This window comes from Thalassophryne amazonica, chromosome 1 (assembly GCF_902500255.1).
Source record: "Thalassophryne amazonica chromosome 1, fThaAma1.1, whole genome shotgun sequence".
NCBI lineage: Eukaryota > Metazoa > Chordata > Actinopteri > Batrachoidiformes > Batrachoididae > Thalassophryne > Thalassophryne amazonica.
In genome coordinates this window covers 16635354-16662889 of record NC_047103.1, presented here as the reverse complement: position 1 = coordinate 16662889, position 27536 = coordinate 16635354, and the positions used below count along the sequence as shown (strand labels likewise).

At 44.9% G+C, this 27536-nt stretch overlaps 3 protein-coding genes across 4 annotated transcripts in view; all 3 read right to left on the bottom strand.

Annotated features, from left to right (window-relative positions):
• Positions 1-16747: 16747 nt before the first annotated feature.
• On the bottom strand, positions 16748-18236 carry si:ch211-250m6.7 (patched domain-containing protein 3). Its single transcript, XM_034166282.1, is given in 4 exon segments — positions 16748-17880; positions 17883-17927; positions 17930-18037; positions 18040-18236. Coding segments are annotated over 4 exon segments (1104 nt in total). The 5' UTR covers positions 18152-18236; the 3' UTR covers positions 16748-17041.
• Positions 18237-18711: 475 nt separating this feature from the next.
• The window catches only part of LOC117506701 (threonine synthase-like 1), a 33211-nt gene continuing 24386 nt past the window's right edge, over positions 18712-27536 (bottom strand). For both annotated transcript variants that reach the window (XM_034166269.1, XM_034166260.1), the window contains 2 exons: positions 23420-23541; positions 18712-18841 (listed from right to left, as the gene is read on the bottom strand). In XM_034166269.1, coding sequence (XP_034022160.1) covers positions 23433-23541 — 109 coding nt within the window. In that variant the 3' untranslated portion in view covers positions 18712-18841; positions 23420-23432. The remainder of the gene's footprint in view (positions 18842-23419; positions 23542-27536) is intronic.
• On the bottom strand, positions 24830-25754 carry LOC117506721 (patched domain-containing protein 3). Its single transcript, XM_034166293.1, has one exon. The coding sequence runs from the start codon at positions 25727-25729 to the stop codon at positions 24920-24922; it is 810 nt and encodes a 269-aa protein (XP_034022184.1). The 5' UTR covers positions 25730-25754; the 3' UTR covers positions 24830-24919.

Below are 27536 nucleotides of genomic sequence, written 5' to 3'. Positions count from 1 at the left end.
GCTGATGACGAGGTGGAGTCCCCCAGCCTGACAGAGAAAGACCTCTCCGACAGGTATGACCTAAACCACTCCAGAACAGTCCCCCTGACACCCACACAGTCTCTAAGGTGGTCTAAAAGAATTGCATGGTCAACTGTGTCAAAAGCTGCAGTGAAGTCTAAAAGCACTAAAATGGCTGAACTGCCAGAATCAGTTGTTAAAAGGAGATCATTAAAAACTTTTAAAAGTGCAGACTCAGTGCTGTGAAATGCTTTGTACCCTGATTGAAATGGATCCAATATGCCGTTTGTATCTAAAAAAGGCTGCAACTGTGCAAAGACGCATTTCTCTAAAAGTTTCGACACAAGCAGTAAAATCTAAATCAAATCAAATCAATTTTATTTCTATAGCGTCAAATCACAACAAACAGTTGCCCCAAGGCGTTTTATATTGTAAGGCAAAAGCCATACAATAATTACAGAAAAACCCCAATGGTCAAAACGACCCCCTATGAGCAAGCACTTGGCGACAGTGGGAAGGAAAAACTCCCTTTTAACAGGAAGAAACCTCAGGCAGAACCAGGCTCAGGGAGGGGCAGTCTTCTGCTGGGACTGGTTGGGGCTGAGGGAGAGAACCAGGAAAAAGACATGCTGTGGAGGGGAGCAGAGATCAATCACCAATGATTAAATGCAGAGTGGTGCATACAGAGCAAAAAGAGGTGAATAAAAAGAAACAGTGCATCATGGGAACCCCGCAGCAGTCTAAGTCTATAGCAGCATAACTAAGGGATGGTTCAGGGTCACCTGATCCAGCCCTAACTATAAGCTTTAGCAAAAAGGAAAGTTTTAAGCTTAATCTTAAAAGTAGAGAGGATGCCTGTCTCCCTAATCCGAATTGGGAGCTGGTTCCACAGGAGAGGAGCCTGAAAGCTGAAGGCTCTGCCTCCCATTCTACTCTTACAAACCCTAGGAACTACAAGTAAGCCTGCAGTCTGACAGCGAAGCGCTCTATTGGAGTGATATGGTACTATGAGGTCCCTAAGATAAGATGGGACCTGATTATTCAAAACCTTATAAGTAAGAAGAAGAATTTTAAATTCTATTCTGGAATTAACAGGGAGCCAATGAAGAGAGGCCAATATGGGTGAGATATGCTCTCTCCTTCTAGTCCCTGTCAGTACTCTAGCTGCAGCATTTTGAATTAACTGAAGGCTTTTCAGGGAACTTGTAGGACAACCTGATAATAGCATCACTCTGAGACAAGACCTTTCTAATTTTAGAGATATTGCGCAAATGCAAAAAAGCAGTCCTACATATTTGTTTAATATGCGCATTGAAGGACATAACCTGATCAAAAATGACTCCAAGATTTCTCACAGTATTGCTGGTGGTCAGGGTAATGGCATCTAGAGTAAGGATCTGGTTCGACACCATGTTTCTAAGATTTGTGGGGCCAAGTACAATAACTTCAGTTTTATCTGAATTTAAAAGCAGGAAATTAGAGGTCATCCATGTCTTTATGTCTGAAAGACATTCCTGCAGTTTAACTAATTGGTGTGTGTCCTCTGGCTTCATGGATAGATAAAGCTGGGTATCATCTGCGTAACAATGAAAATTTAAGCAATGCTTTCTAATAATACTGCCTAAGGGAAGCATATATAAAGTGAATAAAATCGGTCCTAGCACAGAACCTTGTGGAACTCCATAATTAACCTTAGTCCATGAAGAAGACTCCCCATTTACATGAACAAATTGTAATCTATTATATGAATATTGTTGTGTGGGCCGCTGAAGAGGAGGTACTGCTGGACCACCACCAGAGGGCACCCTGCCTGAAGTGCGGGCTTCAGGCACGAGAGGGCGCAGCCACCTCGAGGAAGCAGCCGGGCATGGCAGGTGCCACTCATCATCTCATCATTTCATCCATCCATAAAAGCCGGACAGCAACTCCACCTCCCTGCCAAGATATCATTCTACCCGTCAGGTAAACCTCTCAGCCGTTTTTTCTGTGCCGAACGCACGTGTCTGTTTCTGAGTTTTTTGCAGGAGTTCCTGTTAACTACTGTCAGCTGGGTGCGGGATTTGTGGTAAGTGGAGGAGTGACGTCTTCACCCCTCACTCCAAACCGGATAAGTAGTACTTTCAGGCTCTGCATGAATTGTGTTCCTGTGTAGGAGGTGGAGATTTTCCTACAGAAAGAAACTGACTGTTTGCTGACTGTTTTGCTGGGTGCGCACTCACCCACCGTTAACTGTTTCTGCTTCCTGCCAGCAGTACCAGGTCTGACAGCTGGAGACGGTGGCCACCTGGGGATTCAGGACTTGGCGGCTCCAGTGTGCTCCAGATCCATTGGCAGTGGAAATCGTGTGGGACCCGGCTCTTCTCTGGACAGACGTCTTCTATCCTCGAGCCTGCCCACACGTCACCTTTGTATATTGACTGAATTCTAAATCTGTAATTGTCTGTATTTAGTTGTGCACATTCACAACAGTAAATTGTTATCTTTTGGTTCAACCATTGTCCGTTCATTTACTCACCCTGTTGTGGGTCCGTGTCGCTACACTTTCCCAACAAATATGATTCAAACCACTGCTTTTTTTTTTTCTTTTTTTTTTTAAAGGCACAATTCAACAAGATAGACTACTATTAATAATTTCTCTGACAAAAGAGCCAATGGTGTCCCAAACCTCCTTAAAAAAGTGAGGGGGGACCGGGTCAGTGGGACAGGAAGAGGGTTTTAGGTTCCTAACTATTCCTGTCAGCACAGTCATTGACACAGGCTGAAAGTTACTAAAAACACCCGAGTACTGATTTGCTACACAATGACACACCCTAAGCTTCACTAAAAGACCCAGAATTTAGAAAAGGTTGAGGCCGTGGCACACTCTGTTTCCTAATGAAATGAATTTGAAAGAGTAAAAAGCATTGTAACATACTATGCCAGTATGCTAGCCATACGAAAGGGAAAATAAGTGCGTCTTAAGTCTGGACTTAAAAGTCTCTACAGAATCTGACTGCTTTATTGACACAGGGAGATCATGCCACAGAACAGGGGCACAATAAGAGAAAGCTCTGTGACTCGCAGACTTTTTATTCACCCTAGGGACACAAAGTAGTCCTGCACCCTGAGAACACAGACCCAGGGCCGGTAAGTAGGGTTTAATTAGGTCAGCTAAGTAGGGATGTGCCAGTCCATGAACAATTTTATAGGCTAGTAGCAGAACCTTAAAGTCTTGATCTCACAGGGACAAGAAGCCAGTGAAGAGATGCCAAAATGTGTGTAATGTGGTCAAACTTTCTGCTTCCTGTCAAAAGTCTGGCTGCAGCATTTTGAACCAGCTGGAGAGACCCCGAATGCTGGACTGCGGTAAACCAGAAAATAGAACATTGCAGTAGTCCAATCTAGAAGAGACAAATGCATGAATCAGAGTCTCAGCATCAGCCACAGACAGGATTGGATGAATCTTCGCTATATTTTGCAGGTGGAAGAAAGCAGTCCTCATAATTTCTCTAATATGGAGGTCAAAGGACAACATAGGATCAAAAATTACCCTAAGGTTCCTCACTTTGTCAGTGTGATGTATGACACACGAGCCTAGGCTAAGCATTAGCTGATCAACTTGATGTTGATGTCTTACTGAACCAATAACCATCATTTCATCTTATCAGATTTTAAAAGTAGGAATTTGTTAGACAAGCAGCTTCTCATTGATGCAAGGCAATCTTCTAAGGATTTTATGCGAACGAGATTACCAGCAGTTATCGGCATGTACGACTGAGTATCATCAGCATAGCAGTGAAAGGTAATCCTAAAACACTGCAATATGTGTCCAAGGGGTGCTATATAAAGGGAGAAAAGCAGGGGGCCTAAGACAGACCCCTGTGGAATCCCAAATTTCATGTCACTAAGGTTAGAAGTAGTGTCATTGTACAAACCACAGTGAGAACGACTGGTCAAGTATGATGTCAACCATGCACGGGCATTCCCAGTAATCCCAAAATTATTTTCCAGCCTATCAAGTAGAATATGATGATCCACGGTATCAAATGCAGCACTGAGATCTAACAGCACCAGTGATGTCCGAATCTATTGCAAGCAGATCATTCACCACTTTAGTGAGAGCCGTCTCTGTGGAATGATATTTTCTAAAAGCAGACTGCAGTGGCTCATAGAGATTATTGTCAGTAAGATAGTCTACGAGCTGCCGTGACACCACTTTTTCAAGAAAAATTATAGATTTGATATCGGCCAATAGTTTTTGAGTACACTAAAGGTCAAGATTAGATTTCTTAAGTAATGGTTTAATCACTGCAGATTTGAAACATTTAGGAACAGATCCAGAAGTTAAAGACAGATTAATCATTTCCAGCACAGTCGGCCCTGTTCTGTTTTTATGTAAAATAAAAACAGAATACAATGATTTGCAAATCCTCTTCAAACTATATTCAATTGACTACACCACAAAGATATTAAACTTTATTGTTTTTGTGCAAATATTTGCTCATTTTGAAATGGATGCCTGCAACACGTTTCAAAAAAGCTGGGACAGTGGTATGTTTACCACTTTGTTACATCGTCTTTCCTTCTAACAACACTCAATAAGCTTTTGGGAACTGAGGTCACTAATTGTTAAAGCTTTGTCGGTGGAATTCTTTTCCATTCTTGCTTGATGTACAACTTCAGTTGTTCAACAGTCCGGGGTCTCCTCTGTCGTATTTTGCGCTTCATAATGTGCCACACATTTCAATGGGCGACACGTCTGGACCGCAGGCAGGCCCTTCTAGTACCTGCACTCTTTTACTACGAAACCACGCTGCTGTAACACGTGCAGAATGTGGCTTGGCATTGTCTTGCTGAAATAAGCAGGGGCGTCCCTGAAAAACCCGTTGCTTGGATGGCAGCATGTGTTGCTCCAAAACCTGGATGTACCTTTCAGCATTGATGGTGCCATCACAGATGTGTTAGTGCCCATGCCATGGGCACTAACACATCCCCATACCATCACAGATGCTGGATGTTAAACTTTGCACTGGTAACAATCTGGATGGTGTTTTTCCTCTTTTGTCTGGAGGACACGACGTCCATGATTTCCAAAAACAATTTGAAACATGGACTCATCAGACGACAGCACACTTTTCCACTTTGTGTCTGTCCATTTCAAATGAGCTCAGACCCAGAGAAGGCAGCGGCATTTCTGGATGTTGTTGATGTATGGCTTTCACTTTGCATGGTAGAGTTTTAACTTGCACTTGTAGATGTAATAGCAAACTGTGTTAACTGACAATGGTTTTCTGAAGTGTTTCTGAGCCCACGCGGCAAGATCCTTTACACAATGATGTTGGTTTTTAATGCAGTGCCGCCTGAGGGATCGAAGGTCACGGTCATTCATTGTTGACTTTTGGCCTTGCTGCTTACATGTAGAAAGTTCTCCAGATTCTCTGAATCTTCTGATTATATTATGGACTGTAGATGATGGAATCCCTAAATTCCTTGCAATTGAACGTTGAGAAACATTGTTCTTAAACTGTTGGACTATTTTTTCACGCATTTGTTCACAAAGTGGTGATCCTCACCCCATCTTTGCTTGTGAATGGCTGAGCCTTTTGGGGATGCTCCTTTATATAGCCATTCATGACACTCACCTGTTTCCAATTAGGTGTTCTTGTTGGGAAAGTGTAGTGACACGGACCCACAACAGGGGGCGCAAATGAACGGTCAATAGATGAGCCAAAAAGTAACAATTTAATGTTGTGAATGTGCACAACGAACATACAGACAATCACAGAATATCATAACAGTCAATACACAGAGGTGACGTGTGGGCAGGCTCGAGGATAGAAGACGTCTGTCCTGAGAAGAGCCGGAACCACACGATTTCCGCCGCCCCAGAACCTGGTGAATACTGGAGCCGCCAAGTCCCGAATTCCCAGGTGATCACCGTCCCCGACTGTCGGATCTGGTACTGCTGGCGAAGAACAAAGACAGTCAAGTGTGGGTGTGTGTACACCCAGTAACAACAACGGTGGGAATGCCACCTCCACCTCTCATTCAATATGTTGCAGCGGTCTCAGCTGAAAAGGAGCGCCGTCTTGCACAGCCTCCTCACAAACGACCGGTTCTCCTGCAAATTCTCACAATAGCAGAGTTACAAATCTCACAAAAAGGCTGAGAGTATTACCTCCTATGAAGTATGATATCTCGGCAACGAGGTGGAGATGACGTCTGGTCTTTATGGAGTGAGATGATGTTGAGTAGATGGGTGACAGCTGTCAAGAGGTAATGAGCGACAGCTGTCACCCCCGGCTGTGTCCATGGCGGCAGCGCCCTCTCGTGCCTGAAGCCCGCACTTCAGGCAGGGCGCCCTCTGGTGGTGGGCCAGCAGTACCTCCTCTTCTGGCGGCCCACACAACAGGACCCCCCCCTTAACGGGCGCCTCCTGGCGCCCGACCAGGTTTGTCGGGGTGTCGGCGGTAGAAGTCGGCCAGGAGGGCCGGATCCGTGATGAAGCTCCTCTTCACCCAGAAGCGTTCTTCGGGTCCATACCCCTCCCAGTCCACCAAGTACTGGAACCCCCGACCCATCCGACGGACGTCCAGGAGCCGGCGCACCGTCCAAGCCGGCTCCCCGTCGATGATCCGAGCAGGAGGCGGCGCCGGTCCGGGAGCACAGAGGGGTGAGGTGTGGTGAGGTTTGATGCGGGACACGTGGAAAACCGGATGGATCCGCAGTGAAGCCGGGAGTTGGAGCTTCACTGCGGCAGGACTGAGGACTTTGAGGATCCTGAAGGGGCCAATGTACCTGTCCTGAAGTTTTGGGGAGTCCACCTGGAGGGGGATGTCCTTCGTGGAAAGCCACACCTCCTGCCCGGGCTGGTAAGCAGGGGCCGGGGATCGCCGGCGGTCTGCATGGGTCTTCGCCCTCGTCCGGGCCTTCAACAAGGCAGAACGGGCGGAGCGCCACACCCGACGGCACTTCCGCAGGTGGGCCTGGACCGAGGGCACACGACCTCTCCCTCCACCACGGGAAACAACGGGGGCTGATACCCCAAACACACCTCAAATGGGGAGAGGCCGGTGGCAGAAGACACCTGGCTGTTATGCGCATACTCGATCCAGGCCAGATGGTTACTCCAGGCCGTCGGGTGCGCGGATGTGACACAGCGGAGGGTCTGTTCCAAGTCCTGGTTGGCCCGCTCTGCCTGTCCGTTCGTCTGTGGATGGTACCCGGATGAGAGGCTCACGGTGGCCCCCAGTTCCCTGCAGAAGCTCCTCCAGACGTGTGAGGAGAACTGGGGACCATGATCAGAGACAATGTCGGAGGGTATCCCATGCAGACGGATGACGTGGTGGACCAGGAGGTCTGCTGTCTCCTGGGCTGTTGGGAGCTTCGGGAGGGCCACGAAGTGGGCCGCCTTGGAGAATCGGTCCACTATCGTGAAGATGGTGGTGTTGCCCTGGGACGGCGGGAGGCCCGTGACGAAATCCAGGCCGATGTGGGACCAGCAGCGATGAGGCACCGGCAGCGGCTGGAGGAGTCCTTGGGCCTTCTTATGTACTGCCTTGCCCCTGGCACAGGTGGTGCAGGCCTGGATATATTCCCGGACGTCGGCCTCCATAGACGCCCACCAGAAGCGTTGCCGGACAACTGCCACGGTCCTTCGCACCCCTGGATGACAGGAGAGCTTGGAACCGTGACAGAAGTCCAAGACTGCAGCTCTGGCCTCTGGTGGGACGTACTGACAGTTCTTCGGACCGGTTCCAGGGTCCGGGCTCCGTGCCAGGGCCTCCCGGATGGTCTTCTCCACGTCCCAGGTGAGGGTGGCCACGATAGTGGACTCCGGAATGATGGGCTCCGGTGGATCCGACAGCTCTGTTTTGACTTCGTCTTCGTGTACCCGGGACAAGGCATCCGATCTCTGGTTCTTGGTCCCGGGGCGATAGGTGATCCGGAAGTCGAAACGCCCGAAGAACAGTGACCAGCGGGCTTGCCTGGGGTTCAGCCGCTTGGCGGTCCTGATATACTCCAGGTTCCGATGGTCAGTGAAAACCGTGAACGGCACAGACGCTCCCTCCAACAGGTGTCTCCACTCCTCAAGAGCCTCTTTCACCGCAAGGAGTTCTCGATTGCCGACGTCATAGTTCCGTTCAGCCGGGGTCAACCTTCGGGAAAAGTAGGCACACGGGTGAAGAACCTTATCGGTCTCTCCGCTCTGGGACAGCACGGCTCCTATCCCTGAGTCAGAGGCGTCCACTTCAACCATGAACTGGCGGCTAGGGTCGGGCTGCACCAAAACTGGCACAGTAGAGAACCGTCGTTTCAACTCCTTGAACGCGGCTTCGCACCGATCCGACCAGGTGAAGGGGACTTTTGGAGAGGTCAGGGCTGTCAGGGGGCTAACTACCTGACTGTAGCCCTTAATGAACCTCCTATAGAAATTAGCAAAGCCGAGGAACTGTTGCAGCTTCCTACGGCTTGTTGGTTGGGGCCAATCTCTCACCGCCGCAACCTTGGCCGGATCAGGGGCGACGGAGTTGGAGGAGATTATAAACCCCAGGAAGGACAAAGACGCGCGGTGAAACTCGCACTTCTCGCCCTTCACAAACAGTCGGTTCTCTAACAACCGCTGCAGGACCTGACGTACATGCTGGACATGGGTCTCAGGATCCGGAGAAAAGATGAGAATATCGTCCAGATATACGAAGACGAATCGGTGCAGGAAGTCCCGCAAGACGTCGTTAACCAAGGCTTGGAATGTCGCGGGGGCGTTGGTGAGGCCGAACGGCATGACCAGGTACTCAAAGTGACCTAACGGGGTGTTAAATGCCGTCTTCCATTCGTCTCCCTTCCGGATCCGAACCAGGTGATACGCATTCCTAAGATCCAGCTTAGTAAAGATTTTGGCTCCATGCAGGGGGGTGAACACGGAATCTAACAATGGCAACGGGTATCGGTTGCGAACCGTAATCTCATTCAGCCCCCTGTAATCAATACATGGACGAAGTCCGCCATCTTTCTTGCCCACAAAAAAGAAACCTGCCCCCATCGGGGAGGTGGAGTTCCGGATCAGCCCGGCAGCTAATGAGTCCCGGATGTAGGTCTCCATTGATTCGCGCTCAGGTCGTGAGAGGTTGTACAGCCTGCTGGGCGGGAACTCAGCGCCTGGAACCAAATCAATGGCACAATCGTACGGACGGTGCGGGGGAAGGGTGAGTGCCAGATCCTTGCTGAAGACGTCAGCAAGATCGTGGTACTCAACCGGCACTGCCGTCAGATTGGGAGGGACTTTGACCTCCTCCTTAGCCTGTGAACCGGGAGGAACCGAGGATCCTAAACACCCCCGATGGCAGGTTTCGCTCCACTGAACCACCACCCCAGACTGCCAATCAATCCGGGGATTGTGCTTCAACATCCATGGGATGCCCAAAATCACGCGGGAGGTAGAAGGAGTCACAAAAAACTCAATCTCCTCCCGATGGTTTCCAGACACTACCAGAGTTACTGGTTGTGTCTTGTGTGTGAGTAAAGGGAGGAGGGTGCCATCTAGTTCCCGCACCTGCAATGGCGAAGGAAGCGCCACCAGAGGGAGCCCTACCTCCCTTGCCCATCTGCTGTCTAGCAGATTCCCTTCTGACCCCGTGTCCACCAGTGCTCGGGCTTGAAGGGTTAATCCCCACTCAGGATTGTGACTGGGAGTCGTGTGGCAATTTGTGTGTGTCTCACTTGAATGGTTTGACCCCTCCTTAGCCCAGTCTCTAAGGGCGGTTGTTGTCGTTTTGGCCGTTTGGGGCAGTTTCTCTGTGTGTGCTCAGTTGAGCTGCAGAGAAAACACTCTCCACGGATCAGCCTCCCCATTTTGGCCCTGTGTGTTTCCCTAACAACGTCAGCAGGGGGAGCTGTTGCCCCACAAAGCGCTGCGGCTGTGGAGCGTGGGGAGGGCGGCGCCTTATCGAACCCGGAAGGGAGAAGGGCGGCGCGTATCCGGTCACGTCCTTCGCCTCGCTCCCGACGGCGTTCCTCCAACCAATTGTCTAACCATATAACGAGATCGATAAGCCCATCTAAATCCCGCGGTTCCTCCTTAGCTACCAGCTGCTCCTTCAGAACCAACGACAGTCCCTTTACGAAGGCGGCGCGGAGCGCAACGTTATTCCAGCCGGACCTCGCAGCCGCGACGCGGAAGTTGACTGCATAAGCGGCTGCGCTCTCGCGTCCCTGTCTCATTGACAGCAGCACAGTTGAAGCGGTCTCTCCTCTGTTAGGGTGATCAAACACTGTTCTGAACTCCCCCACAAACCCAGTGTATGCTGATAACAACCGTGAGTTCTGTTCCCAGAGCGCCGTAGCCCAGGCGCATGCTTTACCCCGAAGCAGAGCAATCACATAAGCTATTTTACTAGCATCTGACGCGTACATGACGGGACGTTGTGCGAAGACAAGCGAACACTGCATAAGAAAGTCCGCGCACGTCTCCACACAACCTCCGTACAGCTCAGGAGGGCTTATGTATGCTTCAGGGGATGGTGGGAGGGGTTGTTGAACCACCACTGGAACGTTTATATCCTGCACAGGGTCGGCAGGAGGACGAGCCGCAGCAGCGCCCTGAGCGCTCGCCGCCATCTGTGCGGAGAGAGCCTCCACCCTGCGATTCAGGAGGATGTTTTGCTCAGTCATTTGATCCAACCGAGCCGTAAAGGCGGTGAGAATGTGCTGCAGCTCACCAATCACGTCTCCTGCAGACGCCTGCGCTCCCTGCTCTCCCATTGGTCGTTCAACAGCCGGGTGACGCCCCTCGGAGTCCATGACGCTGGCCGAGATATCCTGTTGGGAAAGTGTAGTGACACGGACCCACAACAGGGGGCGCAAATGAACGGTCAATAGATGAGCCAAAAAGTAACAATTTAATGTTGTGAATGTGCACAATGAACATACAGACAATCACAGAATATCATAACAGTCAATACACAGAGGTGACGTGTGGGCAGGCTCGAGGATAGAAGACGTCTGTCCTGAGAAGAGCCGGAACCACACAATTTCCGCCGCCCCAGAACCTGGTGAATACTGGAGCCGCCAAGTCCCGAATTCCCAGGTGATCACCGTCCCCGACTGTCAGATCTGGTACTGCTGGCGAAGAACAAAGACTGTCAAGTGTGGGTGTGTGTACACCCAGTAACAACAACGGTGGGAATGCCACCTCCACCTCTCATTCAATATGTTGCAGCGGTCTCAGCTGAAAAGGAGCGCCGTCTTGCACAGCCTCCTCACAAACGACCGGTTCTCCTGCAAATTCTCACAATAACAGAGTTACAAATCTCACAAAAAGGCTGAGAGTATTACCTCCTATGAAGTATGATATCTCGGCAATGAGGTGGAGATGACGTCTGGTCTTTATGGAGTGAGATGATGTTGAGTAGATGGGTGACAGCTGTCAAGAGGTAATGAGCAACAGCTGTCACCCCCGGCTGTGTCCATGGCGGCAGCGCCCTCTCGTGCCTGAAGCCCGCACTTCAGGCAGGGCGCCCTCTGGTGGTGGGCCAGCAGTACCTCCTCTTCTGGCGGCCCACACAACAGTTCTTTGAACATTCATCAACTTTCCCAGTCTTTTGTTGCCCCGTCCCAACTTTTCTGAAATGTATTGCAGGCATCCATTTCAAAATGAGCAATATTTGCACAAAAACAATAAAGTCTATCAGTTTGAACATTAAATATCTTGTGGTGTATTCAATTGAATATAGGTTGAAAAGGATTTGCAAATCATTGTATTCTGTTTTTATTTACACTTTTACACAACGTCCAAACTTCATTGGAATTGGGGTTGTAGTTCAAAATTAGAAGTATTCCACCTTGCGTGGCATGATGCTATCTTAGACTATAAGCATGCATTATTAGCTACAAAGCGGTCCTATTACTCTGATTTGATCAACAAAAACAAGCATAACTCATAGTTCATCAGGCAGTCTAGCTTCGAGTTCAGTCTTAGTTGTGGAGTTGATGTGTCGCCATAGTGATAAATAAGGTTGTTGTTCCACTAAACATGGCAGCGAAACTGTAAACCTAATCAGGGAACACTGATGCAAGTGGCATGATGTTAATATTCGTGACGGCAAAGCCACATGCGAGAACCAAGTCCAGGGTATTTCCACTAATGTGCATTGAGTCCTGAATGCATTGCTGAAATCCTAATGCATCCACATTAATCAACAGTGATTTTGAGGATAATGATCTTATGTTAATGAGACCCAGACTAAGGACCTCAGTGGGGTTAACGTTGCACTGTTTGGGTTTAGGGGTGGTTCCATAGTAGCATATACAAGATGCCTAGAAGTACGTTTAGGTTTAAGACATTCCACGTGGGTTGTAGGTAGCAGACACAAAATATTTGATATTGCTGGAACAGCCAACAGGCAATCCTCAATTTCAGAGTCATCCAACGTGGTCATGGGTTTTAAGTTTTCAAAACATATCCCTTTATAATTTTAATGGGCATGTCTACAGAAACAGGCCACAGTCTCAACTTGATGAATTTCCCCCCCTGGCAGATAAACTGCACTGTCACCATAGTGGATTTTCTGTGCTAATTTCCCCACTAAGATAATGGATTCCACACCCACATTTGTCATAATGTGTCAAGAATGTATCCAAACAGGGGAAGATACCATCTCCTTGACTTGGCTGGGGTTTTGTACATTTGTTCAAGCATGTCAGAAAGATCAATTCCTCCCATGTGTTTATTGTAGGCCGGGATGAGTCATGGACATGGAATGGAGATCTTTGCACGGGACTTCTTACTCCACCTTTGCACTGTTGAAAAGGGCACAATTCCACTGGCATTACTCAGCAGGTTGACATATTTGGTATACCAGCCTGTGTCATTTAGTTAATTGGAATTAATCGTGACAATTGTGATTTCCACATACGTATTACAGATTTATACCATACCTACTAGTATCAACTTAGAAAGTCATAAAAATACTTTGTAAAATTCTTATTTTAGCATATTCATGAGGTATAATACTGTAGAAACACTTACTGTTTCATATTTACAGTAATAGAAGAGAGAGACATTTGGATTTTAGAGATAAACATAAATTTTAATTACCATAACCTAATTTGTGACATTTCCCTGAACTACAAAATCAAGCATTTGGTGTACCATGTTTTTAAAATTTTTTACACTTTTAATTTAGGATTCGGGTGGTATCAAGTAACATAATTCTGTTAAGTGAGGTCTCCAACAGTATCATATGTCAGAAAACTACACTTACCTTTCAAATTATCAATCAATTTTTTTATATAGCGCCAAATCACAACAAACAGTTGCCCCAAGGCGCTTTATATTGTAAGGCAAGGCCATACAATAATTATGTAAAACCCCAACGGTCAAAACGACCCCCTGTGAGCAAGCACTTGGCTACAGTGGGAAGGAAAAACTCCCTTTTAACAGGAAGAAACCTCCAGCAGAACCAGGCTCAGGGAGGGGCAGTCTTCTGCTGGGACTGGTTGGGGCTGAGGGAGAGAACCAGGAAAAAGACATGCTGTGGAGGGGAGCAGAGATCGATCACTAATGATTAAATGCAGAGTGGTGCATACAGAGCAAAAAGAGAAAGAAACAGTGCATCATGGGAACCCCCCAGCAGTCTACATCTATAGCAGCATAACTAAGGGATGGTTCAGGGTCACCTGATCCAGCCCTAACTATAAGCTTTAGCAAAAAGGAAAGTTTTAAGCCTAATCTTAAAAGTAGAGAGGGTGTCTGTCTCCCTGATCTGAATTGGGAGCTGGTTCCACAGGAGAGGAGCCTGAAAGCTGAAGGCTCTGCCTCCCATTCTACTCTTACAAACCCTAGGAACTACAAGTAAGCCTGCAGTCTGAGAGCGAAGCGCTCTATTGGGGTGATATGGTACTACGAGGTCCCTAAGATAAGATGGGACCTGATTATTCAAAACCTTATAAGTAAGAAGAAGAATTTTAAATTCTATTCTAGAATTAACAGGAAGCCAATGAAGAGAGGCCAATATGGGTGAGATATGCTCTCTCCTTCTAGTCCCCGTCAGTACTCTAGCTGCAGCATTTTGAATTAACTGAAGGCTTTTTAGGGAACTTTTAGGACAACCTGATAATAATGAATTACAATAGTCCAGCCTAGAGGAAATAAATGCATGAATTAGTTTTTCAGCATCACTCTGAGACAAGACCTTTCTAATTTTAGAGATATTGCGTAAATGCAAAAAAGCAGTCCTACATATTTGTTTAATATGCACTTTGAATGACATACCCTGATCAAAAATGACTCCAAGATTTCTCACAGTATTACTAGAGGTCAGGGTAATGCCATCCAGAGTAAGGATCTGGTTAGACACCATGTTTCTAAGATTTGTGGGGCCAAGTACAATAACTTCAGTTTTATCTGAGTTTAAAAGCAGGAAATTAGAGGTCATCCATGTCTTTATGTCTGTAAGACAATCCTGCAGTTTAGCTAATTGGTGTGTGTCCTCTGGCTTCATGGATAGATAAAGCTGGGTATCGTCTGCGTAACAATGAAATTTAAGCAATACCTAATGTTTAATAGACCACATTTAACTGTTTTAGTCTGTGGTGCAGTTGAAGGTGCTATATATTTTTTCTTTTTGAATTTTTATGCTTAAATAGATTTTTGCTGGTTATTGGTAGTCTGGGAGCAGGCACCGTCTCTACGGGGATGGGGTAATGAGGGGATGGCAGGGGGGAGAGAAGCTGCAGAGAGGTGTGTAAGACTACAACTCTGCTTCCTGGTCCCAACCCTGGATAGTCACGGTTTGGAGGATTTAAGAAAATTGGCCAGATTTCTAGAAATGATAGCTGCTCCATCCAAAGTGGGATGGATGCCGTCTCTCCTAACAAGACCAGGTTTTCCCCAGAAGCTTTGCCAATTATCTATGAAGCCCACCTCATTTTTTTGGACACCACTCAGACAGCCAGCAATTCAAGGAGAACATGCGGCTAAACATGTCACTCCCGGTCTGATTGGGGAGGGGCCCAGAGAAAACTACAGAGTCCGACATTGTTTTTGCAAAGTTACACACCGATTTAATGTTAATTTTAGTGACCTCCGATTGGCGTAACCGGGTGTCATTACTGCCGACGTGAATTACAGTCTTACCAAATTTACGCTTAGCCTTAGCCAGCAGTTTCAAATTTCCTTCAATGTCACCTGCTCTGGCCCCCGGAAGACAATTGACTATGGTTGCTGGTGTCGCTAACTTCACATTTCGCAAAACAGAGTCGCCAATAACCAGAGTTTGATCCTCGGCGGGTGTGTCGCCGAGTGGGGAAAAACGGTTAGAGATGTGAACGGGTTGGCGGTGTACACGGGGCTTCTGTTTAGGGCTACGCTTCCTCCTCACAGTCACCCAGTCGGCCTGCTTTCCCGGCTGCTCGGGATCTGCCAGGGGGTAACTAACGGCGGCTAAGCTACCTTGGTCCGCACCGACTACAGGGGCCTGGCTAGCTGTAGAATTTTCCACGGTGCGAAGCCGAGTCTCCAATTCGCCCAGCCTGGCCTCCAAACCTACGAATAAGCTACACTTATTACAAGTACCGTTACTGCTAAAGGAGGCCGAGGAATAACTAAACATTTCACACCCAGAGCAGAAAAGTGCGGGAGAGACAGGAGAAGCCGCCATGCTAAATCGGCTAAGAGCTAGTAGCTACGCTAAGCTAGCGGATTCCTAAAAACAGCAAAGTGAATAATGTGTAAATAATTTAGAGGTGATTCAGCAGAAGGAGTGCTTTAGTTAAGGCACGTGAAGATTACACTGGGAAACAAATCGTAATCTAGATAACTAGATCAATCTAACTGCGCAGATTAAACAGCTAACAGATACAGAAAAACACCGCTGTGCTCCGGAACAGGAAGTGATACAATACCGCAGTGAGAGCCAACCACCAGTTTATTTCATTATAGTTTATTTCATTATAGCTGAAAACAGTCAAAATGTTTGGACTGATTTTTGTGTTTCCAACTCTTGTGTTTCCAATAAAGACTTTATTGTTCCAGAGGGGAAATTCTTGTATTGTATCGTATCGTATCGCATCGTATCTTCATGCCAGTGGGTACCAATACATAGTATGTTGAATTCACATACAAATAGTAGACAATGAATACAAAAATATGCTTACAAATTAATTGATTTAACCCTAATTAGCACACCTGGGGTCCAAGCAGACCCCAGGGGTATATTTTTAAAATATATTTTCTGAAACGTTATATTTATTCAGCTGAAATTTTATGTAATTTCTGCCAGTTTAGTTGGTTTCAATTTCACTTATTGTGATAATATTTGATTAAATACTGTGGGCTCATTTTTAACCTGAGGTCCGTTTGGACCCCAGTTTGATTTAATGGTATCTGGTTGGACTCTACAGCAATATTTTGATATTTGTGCCAATTTTTAAAAGCTGCTGCACTGTCAGAGGAGCTTTCATTCAAGATTTTGCAAAAAGTATCAGAGCAACTGCAGTGAGTCAGGCTCAGTATTGAATTCTGTATTGAAAAGTCATGTTTGAAAAAGAGAAAAAATCACGGAGTTCTTTTAAAATGAAATGTCGTTTATTCGTCAAATATGCAATAATCTTTTTTGTAGTAGTCTTTAGTGACCCTGTCCAGTTATGTCACAGATATTTGTAATAATGACATCTGTAAACAAATGTTAAGAGTATTAAAAAACAAAAGGCTCAGGTGTGCTCCACGGTGACCCCAGCTTTACAGATAAGTATGTTTTACAATGTGCACATTTTAAAAAAAAGACATAAAATCAACATAACAGTGAAAAATACAACCTACCTTAAATATTCTGTTCCATAAATAAAAGTGCTTCATTACACCAATTCCATGTGAAATATAAAACTCCCGACTTCTTTCAAAACTACAATTTTATCCTAAAATTGTATTCTGTGCTTTTGATGCGGTGATGTCCAAAACACTTTTGACAAGCACATGAGGCTTATCTTCACATTTTACTGATGAGAACCAAAAATAAATTTGCCTAATTTAACAACAAAAGTTATAACTGGTTTTAAACAAAGTTCATAGTTTACTAATGGGAGACGTGTTGTTTTTACCTTTCTCTTTATGTGTGTTACATTTCAACAACGTCAGAAGAACTGGAATGAAAACGAGGCTGTGAACCATCCCAATAAACATGACGAGAAAGAATATCTGAAAAAAGGTTCTGAAGGTGTGAAATTCAGACGTCGCCAACACTGACACGCCCAACATGGTGGACACGCAGCCAAGAAGGATGGGCTGGCCGAGACTGAAGAGCGCATCCAAAACCTTGTCGTTAGCACGTTGCTTCTTGCTGGAGACGAAGGCGTAGGTCACGTGAGCGGAGAAGTCCACAGTGAAGCCAATGCAGATGGTAAATACGATCATGGATATGGAGTCTAAGGTGATGTCCCATAACGCCATCAAACCCGTCACGCCTACGGTCACCGAACCGATGGAGCAGGTCACGCTTAGCGAGCAGACAAGGTCTGGGATCAGCAGGAAAGACACAACCAGCATCACAGCGGTGATCACACCAACGTTCTTAATGGTGCTGCTGACCACGACGCCATACTGGTCGTAAAAAATAAACTCTTTATTATAGGCTAATAAAGATGTAACTGAACATCTGCTTGCTGCGGTTTTAAGACCATCCAGCATTTGGATTTCTGTACTGGCGTTGGCAATCTGAACAGTCTGAATGAAGACCCGAGAGGCGTGAATCTCATTCCTACTCAAGTTGACATCCTGCTTAAAAAATGGAAATAGATCAAAAAATGGGGGTAGATTTTTGATGAAAACATCTTTGTCATTAAGGTTTAAATGCACATTTTGCCCATAAGACAAATAAGAGTCCAGCCAGGATGTATAGACATCTCATCTACAAAGGGGAGTCTTTTGAAGTCATCCATGCAAGTTTGAAGTGGGATCGCTTGTTGCTCTCCCAGTACGGGAATTCCTTGCTTACAACAATCATCACGGTTGGGCCGTAATCGGAAAAGTACTGCCTGTCTTTTCTGGTATACGTGATTACAGAGAGTTATCAGCTGCCAAATCATAAAGCTCGATCCCCTGTTGGAGTGGAAGCACCCGTAGATGCTCCACTGCTAAATACGCCATGTAGAAGAACATACAAACCCCTTCACGCATGGTTTTAACAAAAAAGGGCCGTTAGTAACTCTTTAAAGAAAATTGCTAACTGGTTGTGTTTTCTCCGCTCCGCTGTCTTTGTCATAGTTGCGCCCAGGCAGAAGATGTTATAGATCTCCGAGTTAATTCTCTCATATGCACGGGCACTTTCATGCATGTTAGCCAGTGCTGTTGCAAGCTTCTCGCCTCCCGTTTTAGAGCCAAGAAGGCGCCAAAGAAGGTGATGGTGTAGAGGTAGCAAAATATTACAGAGACGCTGGTGTACAGGCAGAAGGACTGCACGGAGGGGAAGTCAGACGTGACGCCAATGGAGAACTTGAGGACATCAGTCAGGGCGGTGATGGTGATGGACATGATGGCCTCTTTGAACGTGTGAGCCAGCCGCATCGGCACCGGCTCTTTGACGTGAGTGTGCTGCCAGTCAGACACCAGCACGAACATGTTGTTGAGACCGATACCTGGAAAGAAACGAACATGTGAATATGCCCAAAGGAATGTTAGGCCTGTAAGATATGGAATAAAAAGTTCGAAAGTCATCTCTTACCAAGTATTAGGAAGGGAGCATTTGCAACTGTAATAACGAAAGGCACTCCGATGTAGAGCAGCAACCCAAAAGCAGAGAGGACAGACATACCGATGGACACAACTGCAAAGCCCGCCACCCACACTTTGTTCCTCACGTTGTCCAACCTGTCATATTAGGCAATAAAACATACACATACGGGGTCTGTGAGACAACTATCCGACCTTTTTATTTTTTTCAAAAACTATATGGATTTGAATCATGTGCGCTTGCATCAGACAAGCTTGATGGCTTTTGGTGGCTTTTCAGTCGAGTGAGTATCCGAGAAATTGTTTAACAGCTGGGCATGTTCCAACTTGTCCTGTGAGACTTCCAACACGGAGGTGTTGTTTGTCCCGTGCCATGAGCTGCTGTGTCCCGACGCGCGAATCCGTCCGCACGTCTTTCATTACAAAATCTCCTTAACAGTGGAATGTGCCGATAAAGTGCTGATCCCGACCGCTTCTGAAACTTCTCTGCTAGTCACACGACGTCCTGCATCAACAGAGCCTTAAATTTGGAAGTGATCTGCTCATTCCAGCCTGTCGATGGCCGCTCGGGGCACGGTGCGCCCTCCCGCCGCTGTGGGCCGTTTTAATCGAGTTTAATGGTCCTTAATCCATGTGATACAGATAGAATCTTCACCGAAAGCCATCTGAATCTTCCAAATGGTTTCCATCTAGCTGTCTGGCAGAGTTTCTGAAAAAATTTTCATGGAACAAAGCGGCAGTCGCTCCGCCATTCCTAAACAATAAAAATCCGACGAGGGGGGTGGACCAGTGCTCACTCAAAGCCTGCCCCACAGGCGAATGACGCAACCGACAGGCGTGAAAAACTCACGCATGCGCATGAAGGTTCAAGCTTGTCTGATGCAAGTGCACATGATTCAAATCCATATGGTTTTTTGAAAAAAAATAAAAAGGTCCGATACTTTTCTAACAGACCTCGTATATGTGCTGTTAATAGATGTTATTGTAAGAAAAGAAACTACAGGACTGTATACAACCCTCGATGGATGAACTTTGGTGAGTATGTTACTTGGACAGACATCTGGAGGTGATTAGATTTTGGAGTAGTTTTGTCAACAATCAAGGAAAATATGGGTCCAAATAAAAACACCCTGTTTGGTTATATCTCAAAAACCAAGGAGGGCTGGATGGATGGTCTGTAGCAAATATTCATCAGTAAAATATTTGAAATTATTGGTACAAGGGTGGCTTCATAATGAAAGACTTCAGAAAGACACCATTACAGGAACATTCATATTTGTATTTATATTGTGGTGTGTAGAGGGGTGCAGGGTATGCACAGGCCTCCGAGACCTTTCTTTCTTGAAAATGTTTCTAACAAAAAAAGGAAAAAATAAATGCATAATCTTGAGCTTCAGTAGTGTCCAAATTCATTCAAATACTATTAAAAGCACCAATTTCAAGTGTTTTGAAATTATTTAATTTATTTAATTTTTTTTTGAGAGAGAGAGAGAGAGAGCATACAAGTAAACCATTATTAAATTTGCTATGCAAAAAAGATGAATATAAGTTTAACCTGAGCTTCAACTGGGCGCTAATTTATCCAAATATGCTTAATATTGGACATTGATAAGTGAAGCATTGTAGTCTTCAAAAGATAGAATATTAATATAATTTGCTACAAAATTTCTGTTACAAAAACGGTCAAAAATCAGAGTATGACCTTAAATTTCAGCAGCATGCCAATGTGCTTAAGGATGCTTAAAAATGAGCACTTTGGAAAAACAGCTTGATTTTTTTCTCACTTTATAACAACAGCATGATTCTTGACAAAAGGTTTTCTTTTCTTCTTTTTTTTTAAAGGTAAAAAATAAAGACCTTGAGCTTTAGGAGGGTCCAAATTATTAAGATCTTTTTTTTTTAAAGAAGGCTGTTTTAAAAGTGTGTTTAAGGATGAATGTGAAGACAAAGAATCAACACAAACCTGTTAAATTTTACATTGCAAAAAAGTACTCAAAACAAGTTTAACCTTGAGGTTCGATTGTGTGGCAATCAAACGTTGGTAAGGTTAGACTTTACTGTGTGTGAAGTGCCTTGAGGCAACTTTGTTGTGATTTGGCACAATATAAATGAAAATAAATTGAAAATGGCATGTTATCTAAATAGCTTCAGATATGCAAAGTGTAAGTTGACATTTTTTCTAAAGTTAGAAACACGAGCATTTTTCCTCTCTGTAATCTTTTTGCTAAAAGGCCAACAATAAGAGTATAACCTTGATCTTCAATGCCACATCTGTTTATTTAACAATATGTAAAAGTGAACATTTGAAAAGTATTGTAGCTTGAAATATGAGGGGATGAAAAAATCAAGAGCAGTAACATCTTTTTATGAAATCTGACTCACAAAAACTTCAGTGAAAATAAGAGTCAGACCTTGAGAAATAATAATAATAATAATGATAAATTTATCCAGAAATTTAAAAAAAATTCTGTTGTGTGGGCCGCCCGAAGAGGAGGTACTGCTGGCCCAACACCATAGGGCACCCTGTGTGTTGTCGGGTTTCAGGCACCAGAGGGCGCAGCCGCCTCTCAGGAGCTCCAGGAGCACCGGTACTGACAGCTGTCAGTCATCAGCCATCATCACCACCACCAATAAAAGCCTGGGAGAATCATCAGAACTCTGCCGAGTTATCAGCTTACCCGTCAGGTAAACTACTCAGCCGTTTTGTGCCGTACGCACACGTTTTTGCAGCAGAGCTTTTTGCAGTCGTAACCTTTTGTACACTTGCAGCTTGTAGCCGAGTTTGTGGAAGTTGGAGGAGTTGGCGTCTCCACTCCTCACTTCAGACTTTGATTAAGTGATACATAAGGCACTGCACGTACTCTGTGTTCCTGTGTTTGAGGTGGAGATTATTCCCTCAGGAGAGGAACTGTATTTTTTGTTGACTGTTTGCTGGGTGTACACACACCCACCTTAACCTGTTTGTTTTCCCTGCCAGCAGTACCGGATCTGACAGCTGGAAGCGGTGGCCACCTGGGGACTCGGGACTTGGCGGCTTCCGGTGTGTTGCAGGTCTCCGTTGCGGTGGAACCTTGTGGGTCCCGGCTCTTCTCTGGATAGGCGTCTCCTACCCTCGGGCCTGCCCACAAGTCACCTTTTGTGGAAACTTAATTGACAGACTAAAGCAATATTCTGACCTGTTGGGCACATTGGCATTATTAAATTGTACTTATTGGCATCTCTATTGTCCGTTCATTTACGCCCCCTGGTGTGGGTCCGTGTCTTACACTTTCCCCAACAAATTCTTTGTTTCTGGAAAATATAGTTTGGAGTTTTTGTAAAGACAGAGCAACAACATCACTCAAAGAATTTACTTGCAATATGAACATTAAATGCAGGAATATGACCTTGAGCTTCAACGTATGTTAATTTCTTTAAAGATGCTTCAACTTGCTTTGCAGAAAGTGCAGTTTGAAATTTGTCTAAAAGTAGAGTAATGACATATCTGCGTAGTTTAATTTGGTGAAAAATAAGAAGATTTAAAAAAACAGTATGACCTTGATCTTCATTTGCTGCCTATTTTATCAACAAATTATCAGGCTTTGATTATAAGGACTGAGATGTGACATATTCCCTCTGACCTTTTGGAATGTCTGCATTCAGAGTCTCTCCTGACGTTTGACATTCAGACTTTTATTGTGAAATTAGTTGACTCATTGCTAGCCTCGTTTCTCCGGTTGCTTAGGTTACCTGAGCCATACCTCCTACACTGCTGCTCCACCTTCATCTCATCTCATTAATCAGAGTTAAGGCTCTTCCTTTGCCCTTGATAGGGATTTTTTTTGTTGTTGTTTGTTAATATCTACTTTTAGGTCCTCTTCTGCCTTGATGACTTGGCCCTGCCTGTTTTTGTACATTGTAGCCCATTCTTAAATAACTATTTTTGCATTCCAGCAGAATGTCCAGTAAACCCTGTTGAGGACGTTGTCTGTGCTGGTCTTTGCTCTATACTAGGGTCCACCATCTGTTAACCATGTCAACGTTTGATGCATTAAAACCTGAAGGACCTTGACATATACTGATAATCCGATTTAACTGTAGATAACCAACTTGTAAAGTGAAGCTTGATTTATGTATTTTCCTGTTTATGGAATTAAATTGTACATACTGTAAAATTGATGCTTTCTCTTGACCTCACCTAAATGTGGTCTATGGTCATTGTGTAACACAAAGACAACTCAGTAGTAGTGAACTTAAAAAAAAAACATCTTCCAGTGTTATCCAGTGTTTATCTGCCGCAGATAGACGTATGGATCTATGTTGACACGTATTTACTGCTAATAACCATGTTATCTCTTCAATTTCCACAACAGGGGAGGGCAGGCGGGGGGGCGGGGGGTAGCTGCCAGCTTTTTATAATATGCAACCACTATCCATGTGCATGCATCCTTCCACAATGATCATGACCTATGACCATGACGTCACCACAGGAAGGGTCATTAGAAATGAATGAATGTGCAGAAAGGTTAGATGAAGGTTACCTTTAGTGCGCTCGTGCTCCTGAAGAGTAACTACGCTTTAGGAATAAAATAAAATAAAAAAAAAACAAAAACAAAATAAAGGCAGCCTTCTTATAATTTGCCTGTTCATCACAGCGGTGATCAGCGACTGTGCACGCTGAGGGTTCGGCCAGCAGACAGAAAGTTCTGACTGTGTGAGTCTCAGGTCGCTTCTTACCTCAGGCAGGAGATCATGGAGAAGGTGATGGCCGCGGTATAAGTGATGAGGAACAGCGGGAAACCATCTGTGGTGTGACTGTTGATCTCCTCCTGTCTGGATTTGGATGTGTAATAAGACACCTGCCGTGAAGGACAACAGACAGAATGAGATACGTCCAAAAGTGTTTCCACTCAGCATTCCCAACCAGATTATGTGAAAGTAGAGGAGGATCAGACGGCATGAAAACCTAATGCTTAAAGGAAAAAAAAAACTGCACATATTACGGAGAGTTGAGTCCATGAGTATTTGGACAGACTTAAAAAAAACTGGGTTTAACAAAAAATATTGCATTAATGAAACTGTGTAAAAGGTTGATGGTGGTTTAAAAATGATGGGGATAAAAATGATGAGTCAACCATTTACAATTCCCCCCTAGAAATTGTATGACAGTCGAAGAATATCTGAGAAGTAAGAAAATAAATTTCAGAGAAATAATAGCTAAAATAAAAAAAAACTATAAAATTACATTTCTTCCCCTCATAAAACTGAGGATTTTTTCCACAAATGTATGATTTTTATATTCTCAGAATCTGAAAACTAAAAACTTTGCTTTCATTCAAAAACGTATTTTAAGTAAACAGAAAATAAAGTTAATGTACACAACCCACTTAAATCACTTTGTTTGAGAGTATGTCCAATTTATTCGCTTGTGAGGTCACAACAAACCCTTACTTGTAGTGTATGATTACACCTGGGGGGTGGGGGGGGGGGGGGCTGTTATCAGTCCTGTGTATCAAAAAAAAAATAAGACTGTAAAGACTTTGGTATAATTTAGACCAAACGTATTGGTATGAGGTAGCTCAATGGGATAATAAGTTGGGCTGCCAATATGTAGACTTGAGTTTGATTCCCAGTCACACTACCCATCTGTGTCCTTGGATAAGGCACTTTGGATAAAGCACTTTATCTGCATTGTCTCAGTCCACCCAGCTATAAATGGGAACTAAACTTGGATGGAGAAGTAACCTGAGTCAGACTGGCATCTCCTCCAGGAGGGATCATACAGTAGGCTCTCACCTATTGAATGCTATAGATTTAGGGACTGAGAACAGACACCAATGGGTCTAGGGCCTATGGAGGATTTTAACCTGTTTTTCATTTGTCTATTTTATTAAAAATGTTTTATTTTATTTATTTATTTAGTCACAGGTCAATGTCAAAATTTGGGTCCAATGCTTAGTGAATATTTGGACCGCCTATTCTGAGGAACGGGTTAAAGATGGCCCACTGAAAACTAGTGCGAAATCAAGTATCACCTTGCTATTGTTAACTTGATTTTGGGTCGGTTTGAATGTTCAAACATAAGGTTATAAGTGTTTTGCTCAAACAGTTTAGCAGCAATATGGCTTAAACATGGTGGAAAGGGTTGTTTCTTTGTCAAAGATCTAATGGTTCAATTTTGGACATGTCAAAGTCACACATTACCACCAAATCACAAAGAATTAATGGGACTTGTTGTCAAACATGTAAGGTGTGTAGGTGTGTTACACTGCTTGACAGTCTTGTCTTTTTGTAAATGGCAAGCGGTGAATCAGTCCATACCTCAATGTGTTTGTGTTCCGTCTCGGCTGATAAGACCTGCTTGAACCCTCTTAGCCATAATTTTCTGGCTTCTGCCATGCTTTCTTCTATGTTCAAGAAGTAGAAGAGTGTCACAGCTTGAGCACTTAACACTGACTCATTGCTGTTTGTGGTGACACCACCAATGACGGAACCCAGGAAGACCGAACTGAATCCATGACTGTGGACAGGAAAAGTGATGCCGGTGTAGTCGGTCTCATTGGACTGAAGAATGTCCAAAATAACATTTGCCACACATTCCCCATTGGCTTTGGCACACAACTCTTTGAATCCAAGTCTCCCAGTCCCATTGTCCACAGTGATGTTCAGTATCTTGTCGTTGAGTCCAATGATGTCCTCGATAGCGGGATTTTCTAGAACACTGGAGCCATTAGTTGAAACAGCGATGAGTGACGCAAAGTCACCCTTGTCATACAGCCTTTCTTTGGAAAACATTGAGTGGTTGTAGGGAAAATGTTCTCTCACAAAAGCTCTCGTTAACTTAGAGGGTCCTTTCTTGGGTGTGAACTGCCGTTCAAGATCATTGTCTTCCCGGTCTCTGAGAAAAGTAAAACCTCCACCGAGGGCTGCCGAGAATACCAGTGGAATCACAAAAAAGTAGATGGGATAGGACCCAACAAGTGATCCAAGTTTCTCAAAAAAGTGTGACAAAGGCTTTGAAACGCAGTCTGTGCGTTTGCACACCATCTTTGGCTAAAGTGAGACAGAAGAGATGAAGCATCGCTGCGAAGCATCGTTTTTAAAGGCCAAACAAGTTACACAATCATCATTCTCGCAGACATAGCACACGCCTTCTTCCCCCAACCCCTGAAGACCAACGTCTTCAGCCAGTGTTTGTCTTGCACCAGGAAATAAATCACAGGAGAAATGCAAACATTTTTTCTGGCTTACCAGAGGCTATAAAAGTGATGAGAGAGATAAGACATGACACAATGGACAATAAAGATGGAGGCATTCCAAGAAGAAAACTATGGGCCGTGCAAGTCATCCTAAGACTTCCCAGAAGAAAGTGTGACTTTGTGAAGTCTTACAGAAAATCAGGGGCAAAGATGTGCCTTTTTATTTGCTGTTTTATGATTGTGGGGTAACTGTAAAATTTTATTTGCCTATGAAGGCAACTGACTGAGTCAATACTGAAAAAAACAACAGTGTAATAAAAAGGAGGAAATCTCAACCTTTTTACTTTCAGATGAAAGGAAATAAAGTCCAGTGGGGTGTGAATGGTTGTGTAAATTCTTTTAATACAGAGTCAAGCTTACTGGAATAATAAATTACCAGAAGGCCTTTGGGTAATCAGGTATAACTGACCTTTGTGTATCATGTATCAACTCCACCCTCAACATTTGCATTGAGTACAAGATCGAGACTCCAAACTACCCCGGCAGTTAATCCATCAGCCAGCTGCAAGTCTTACTAGTTTCACAAGACTCCATTTGAACATTGATTTTTCATTGTCAGATGGAGAAACAGATTCTTTCCTCCATCACACTGGTGTTCCTCAGGGATGTGTTCTGGCTCCAGTGCTGTTCAATGCTTACATGGACTGGGACTCGGGTAGAGTTGTGTAAACTAGTGGCTTCGGAGCCTTTGTTGGTATGAAAAGGTTTAGTGAACTTGACTTTGCTGACAATGCTGTGATCTTTGCAGAATTAGTAGATTCTGATTGAAAGCTGATCGAAAGCTAAGTGAAGAATCAGAGTGTCTGTTTGCAACTGTCCTGGATGCAAACTAAAATCCAGGCTTTCACTGACTTCCTGGACGCAATCTTCAGAAGTGTATCTATGTGGTAAAATGCGGCATGGTGGATTAGTGGTTAGCACTGACGCCTCACAGCAAGAAGGTTGTGGGATTGCTTCCCGCCCTTTCTCTGTGGAGTTTGCATGTTCTCCCTGTGTCTGTGTGGGTTTCCTCCAGGCACTCTGGTTTCCTCCCACAATCAAAAACATGCTTATTTCGGTTCTGTCCCTTTCTCTGCCCCTGACCAAGACAGCATCTCTACATCTGGAGTTGGTCCCCGGGTGCCAGACTCTGGCTGCCCACTGCTCCTACTGGTTGGATTGTGTCTAACTGTAATTAGATTGGTTAATGCAGAGGACACATTACGTTGTAAGAACAATGACAATAAGGCTTTGTATCGTCATTGTATTGCATCTGTTACCTCAGCAGTGACATTCGTGTCTCTAGATCCGTCAAACCTTAGATCGAGAGTCACCAGGGAAGAGCTGAGTGAGTCATCAGGTCACTGGAGTCCACATCTTTAGTGTTCTGGTGGCTTCCTGTCTTACTGGTATGTCAAGAGAAAAACCAGTGACCTAAGACAACCCTTGGTGTCTTTGGTACTCTTTGGAGGATCCTTGGGTACTGAAGGAATTACTTTCCAATGAACAGTGTGCATAAGCAGACTCAAGATGAGGAGTATCACTTGCATTGTCAAAAATATCACCTGCTAGCTTAAGGCCAAGAGGAGGCACATTCCCTGGGCATGATCCAGTAC

Coding starts and splice junctions, on each gene's coding strand:
- LOC117506721 (XM_034166293.1), bottom strand. CDS start 25,729: ATGGTGTGCAAACGCACAGACTGCGTTTCAAAGCCTTTGTCACACTTT.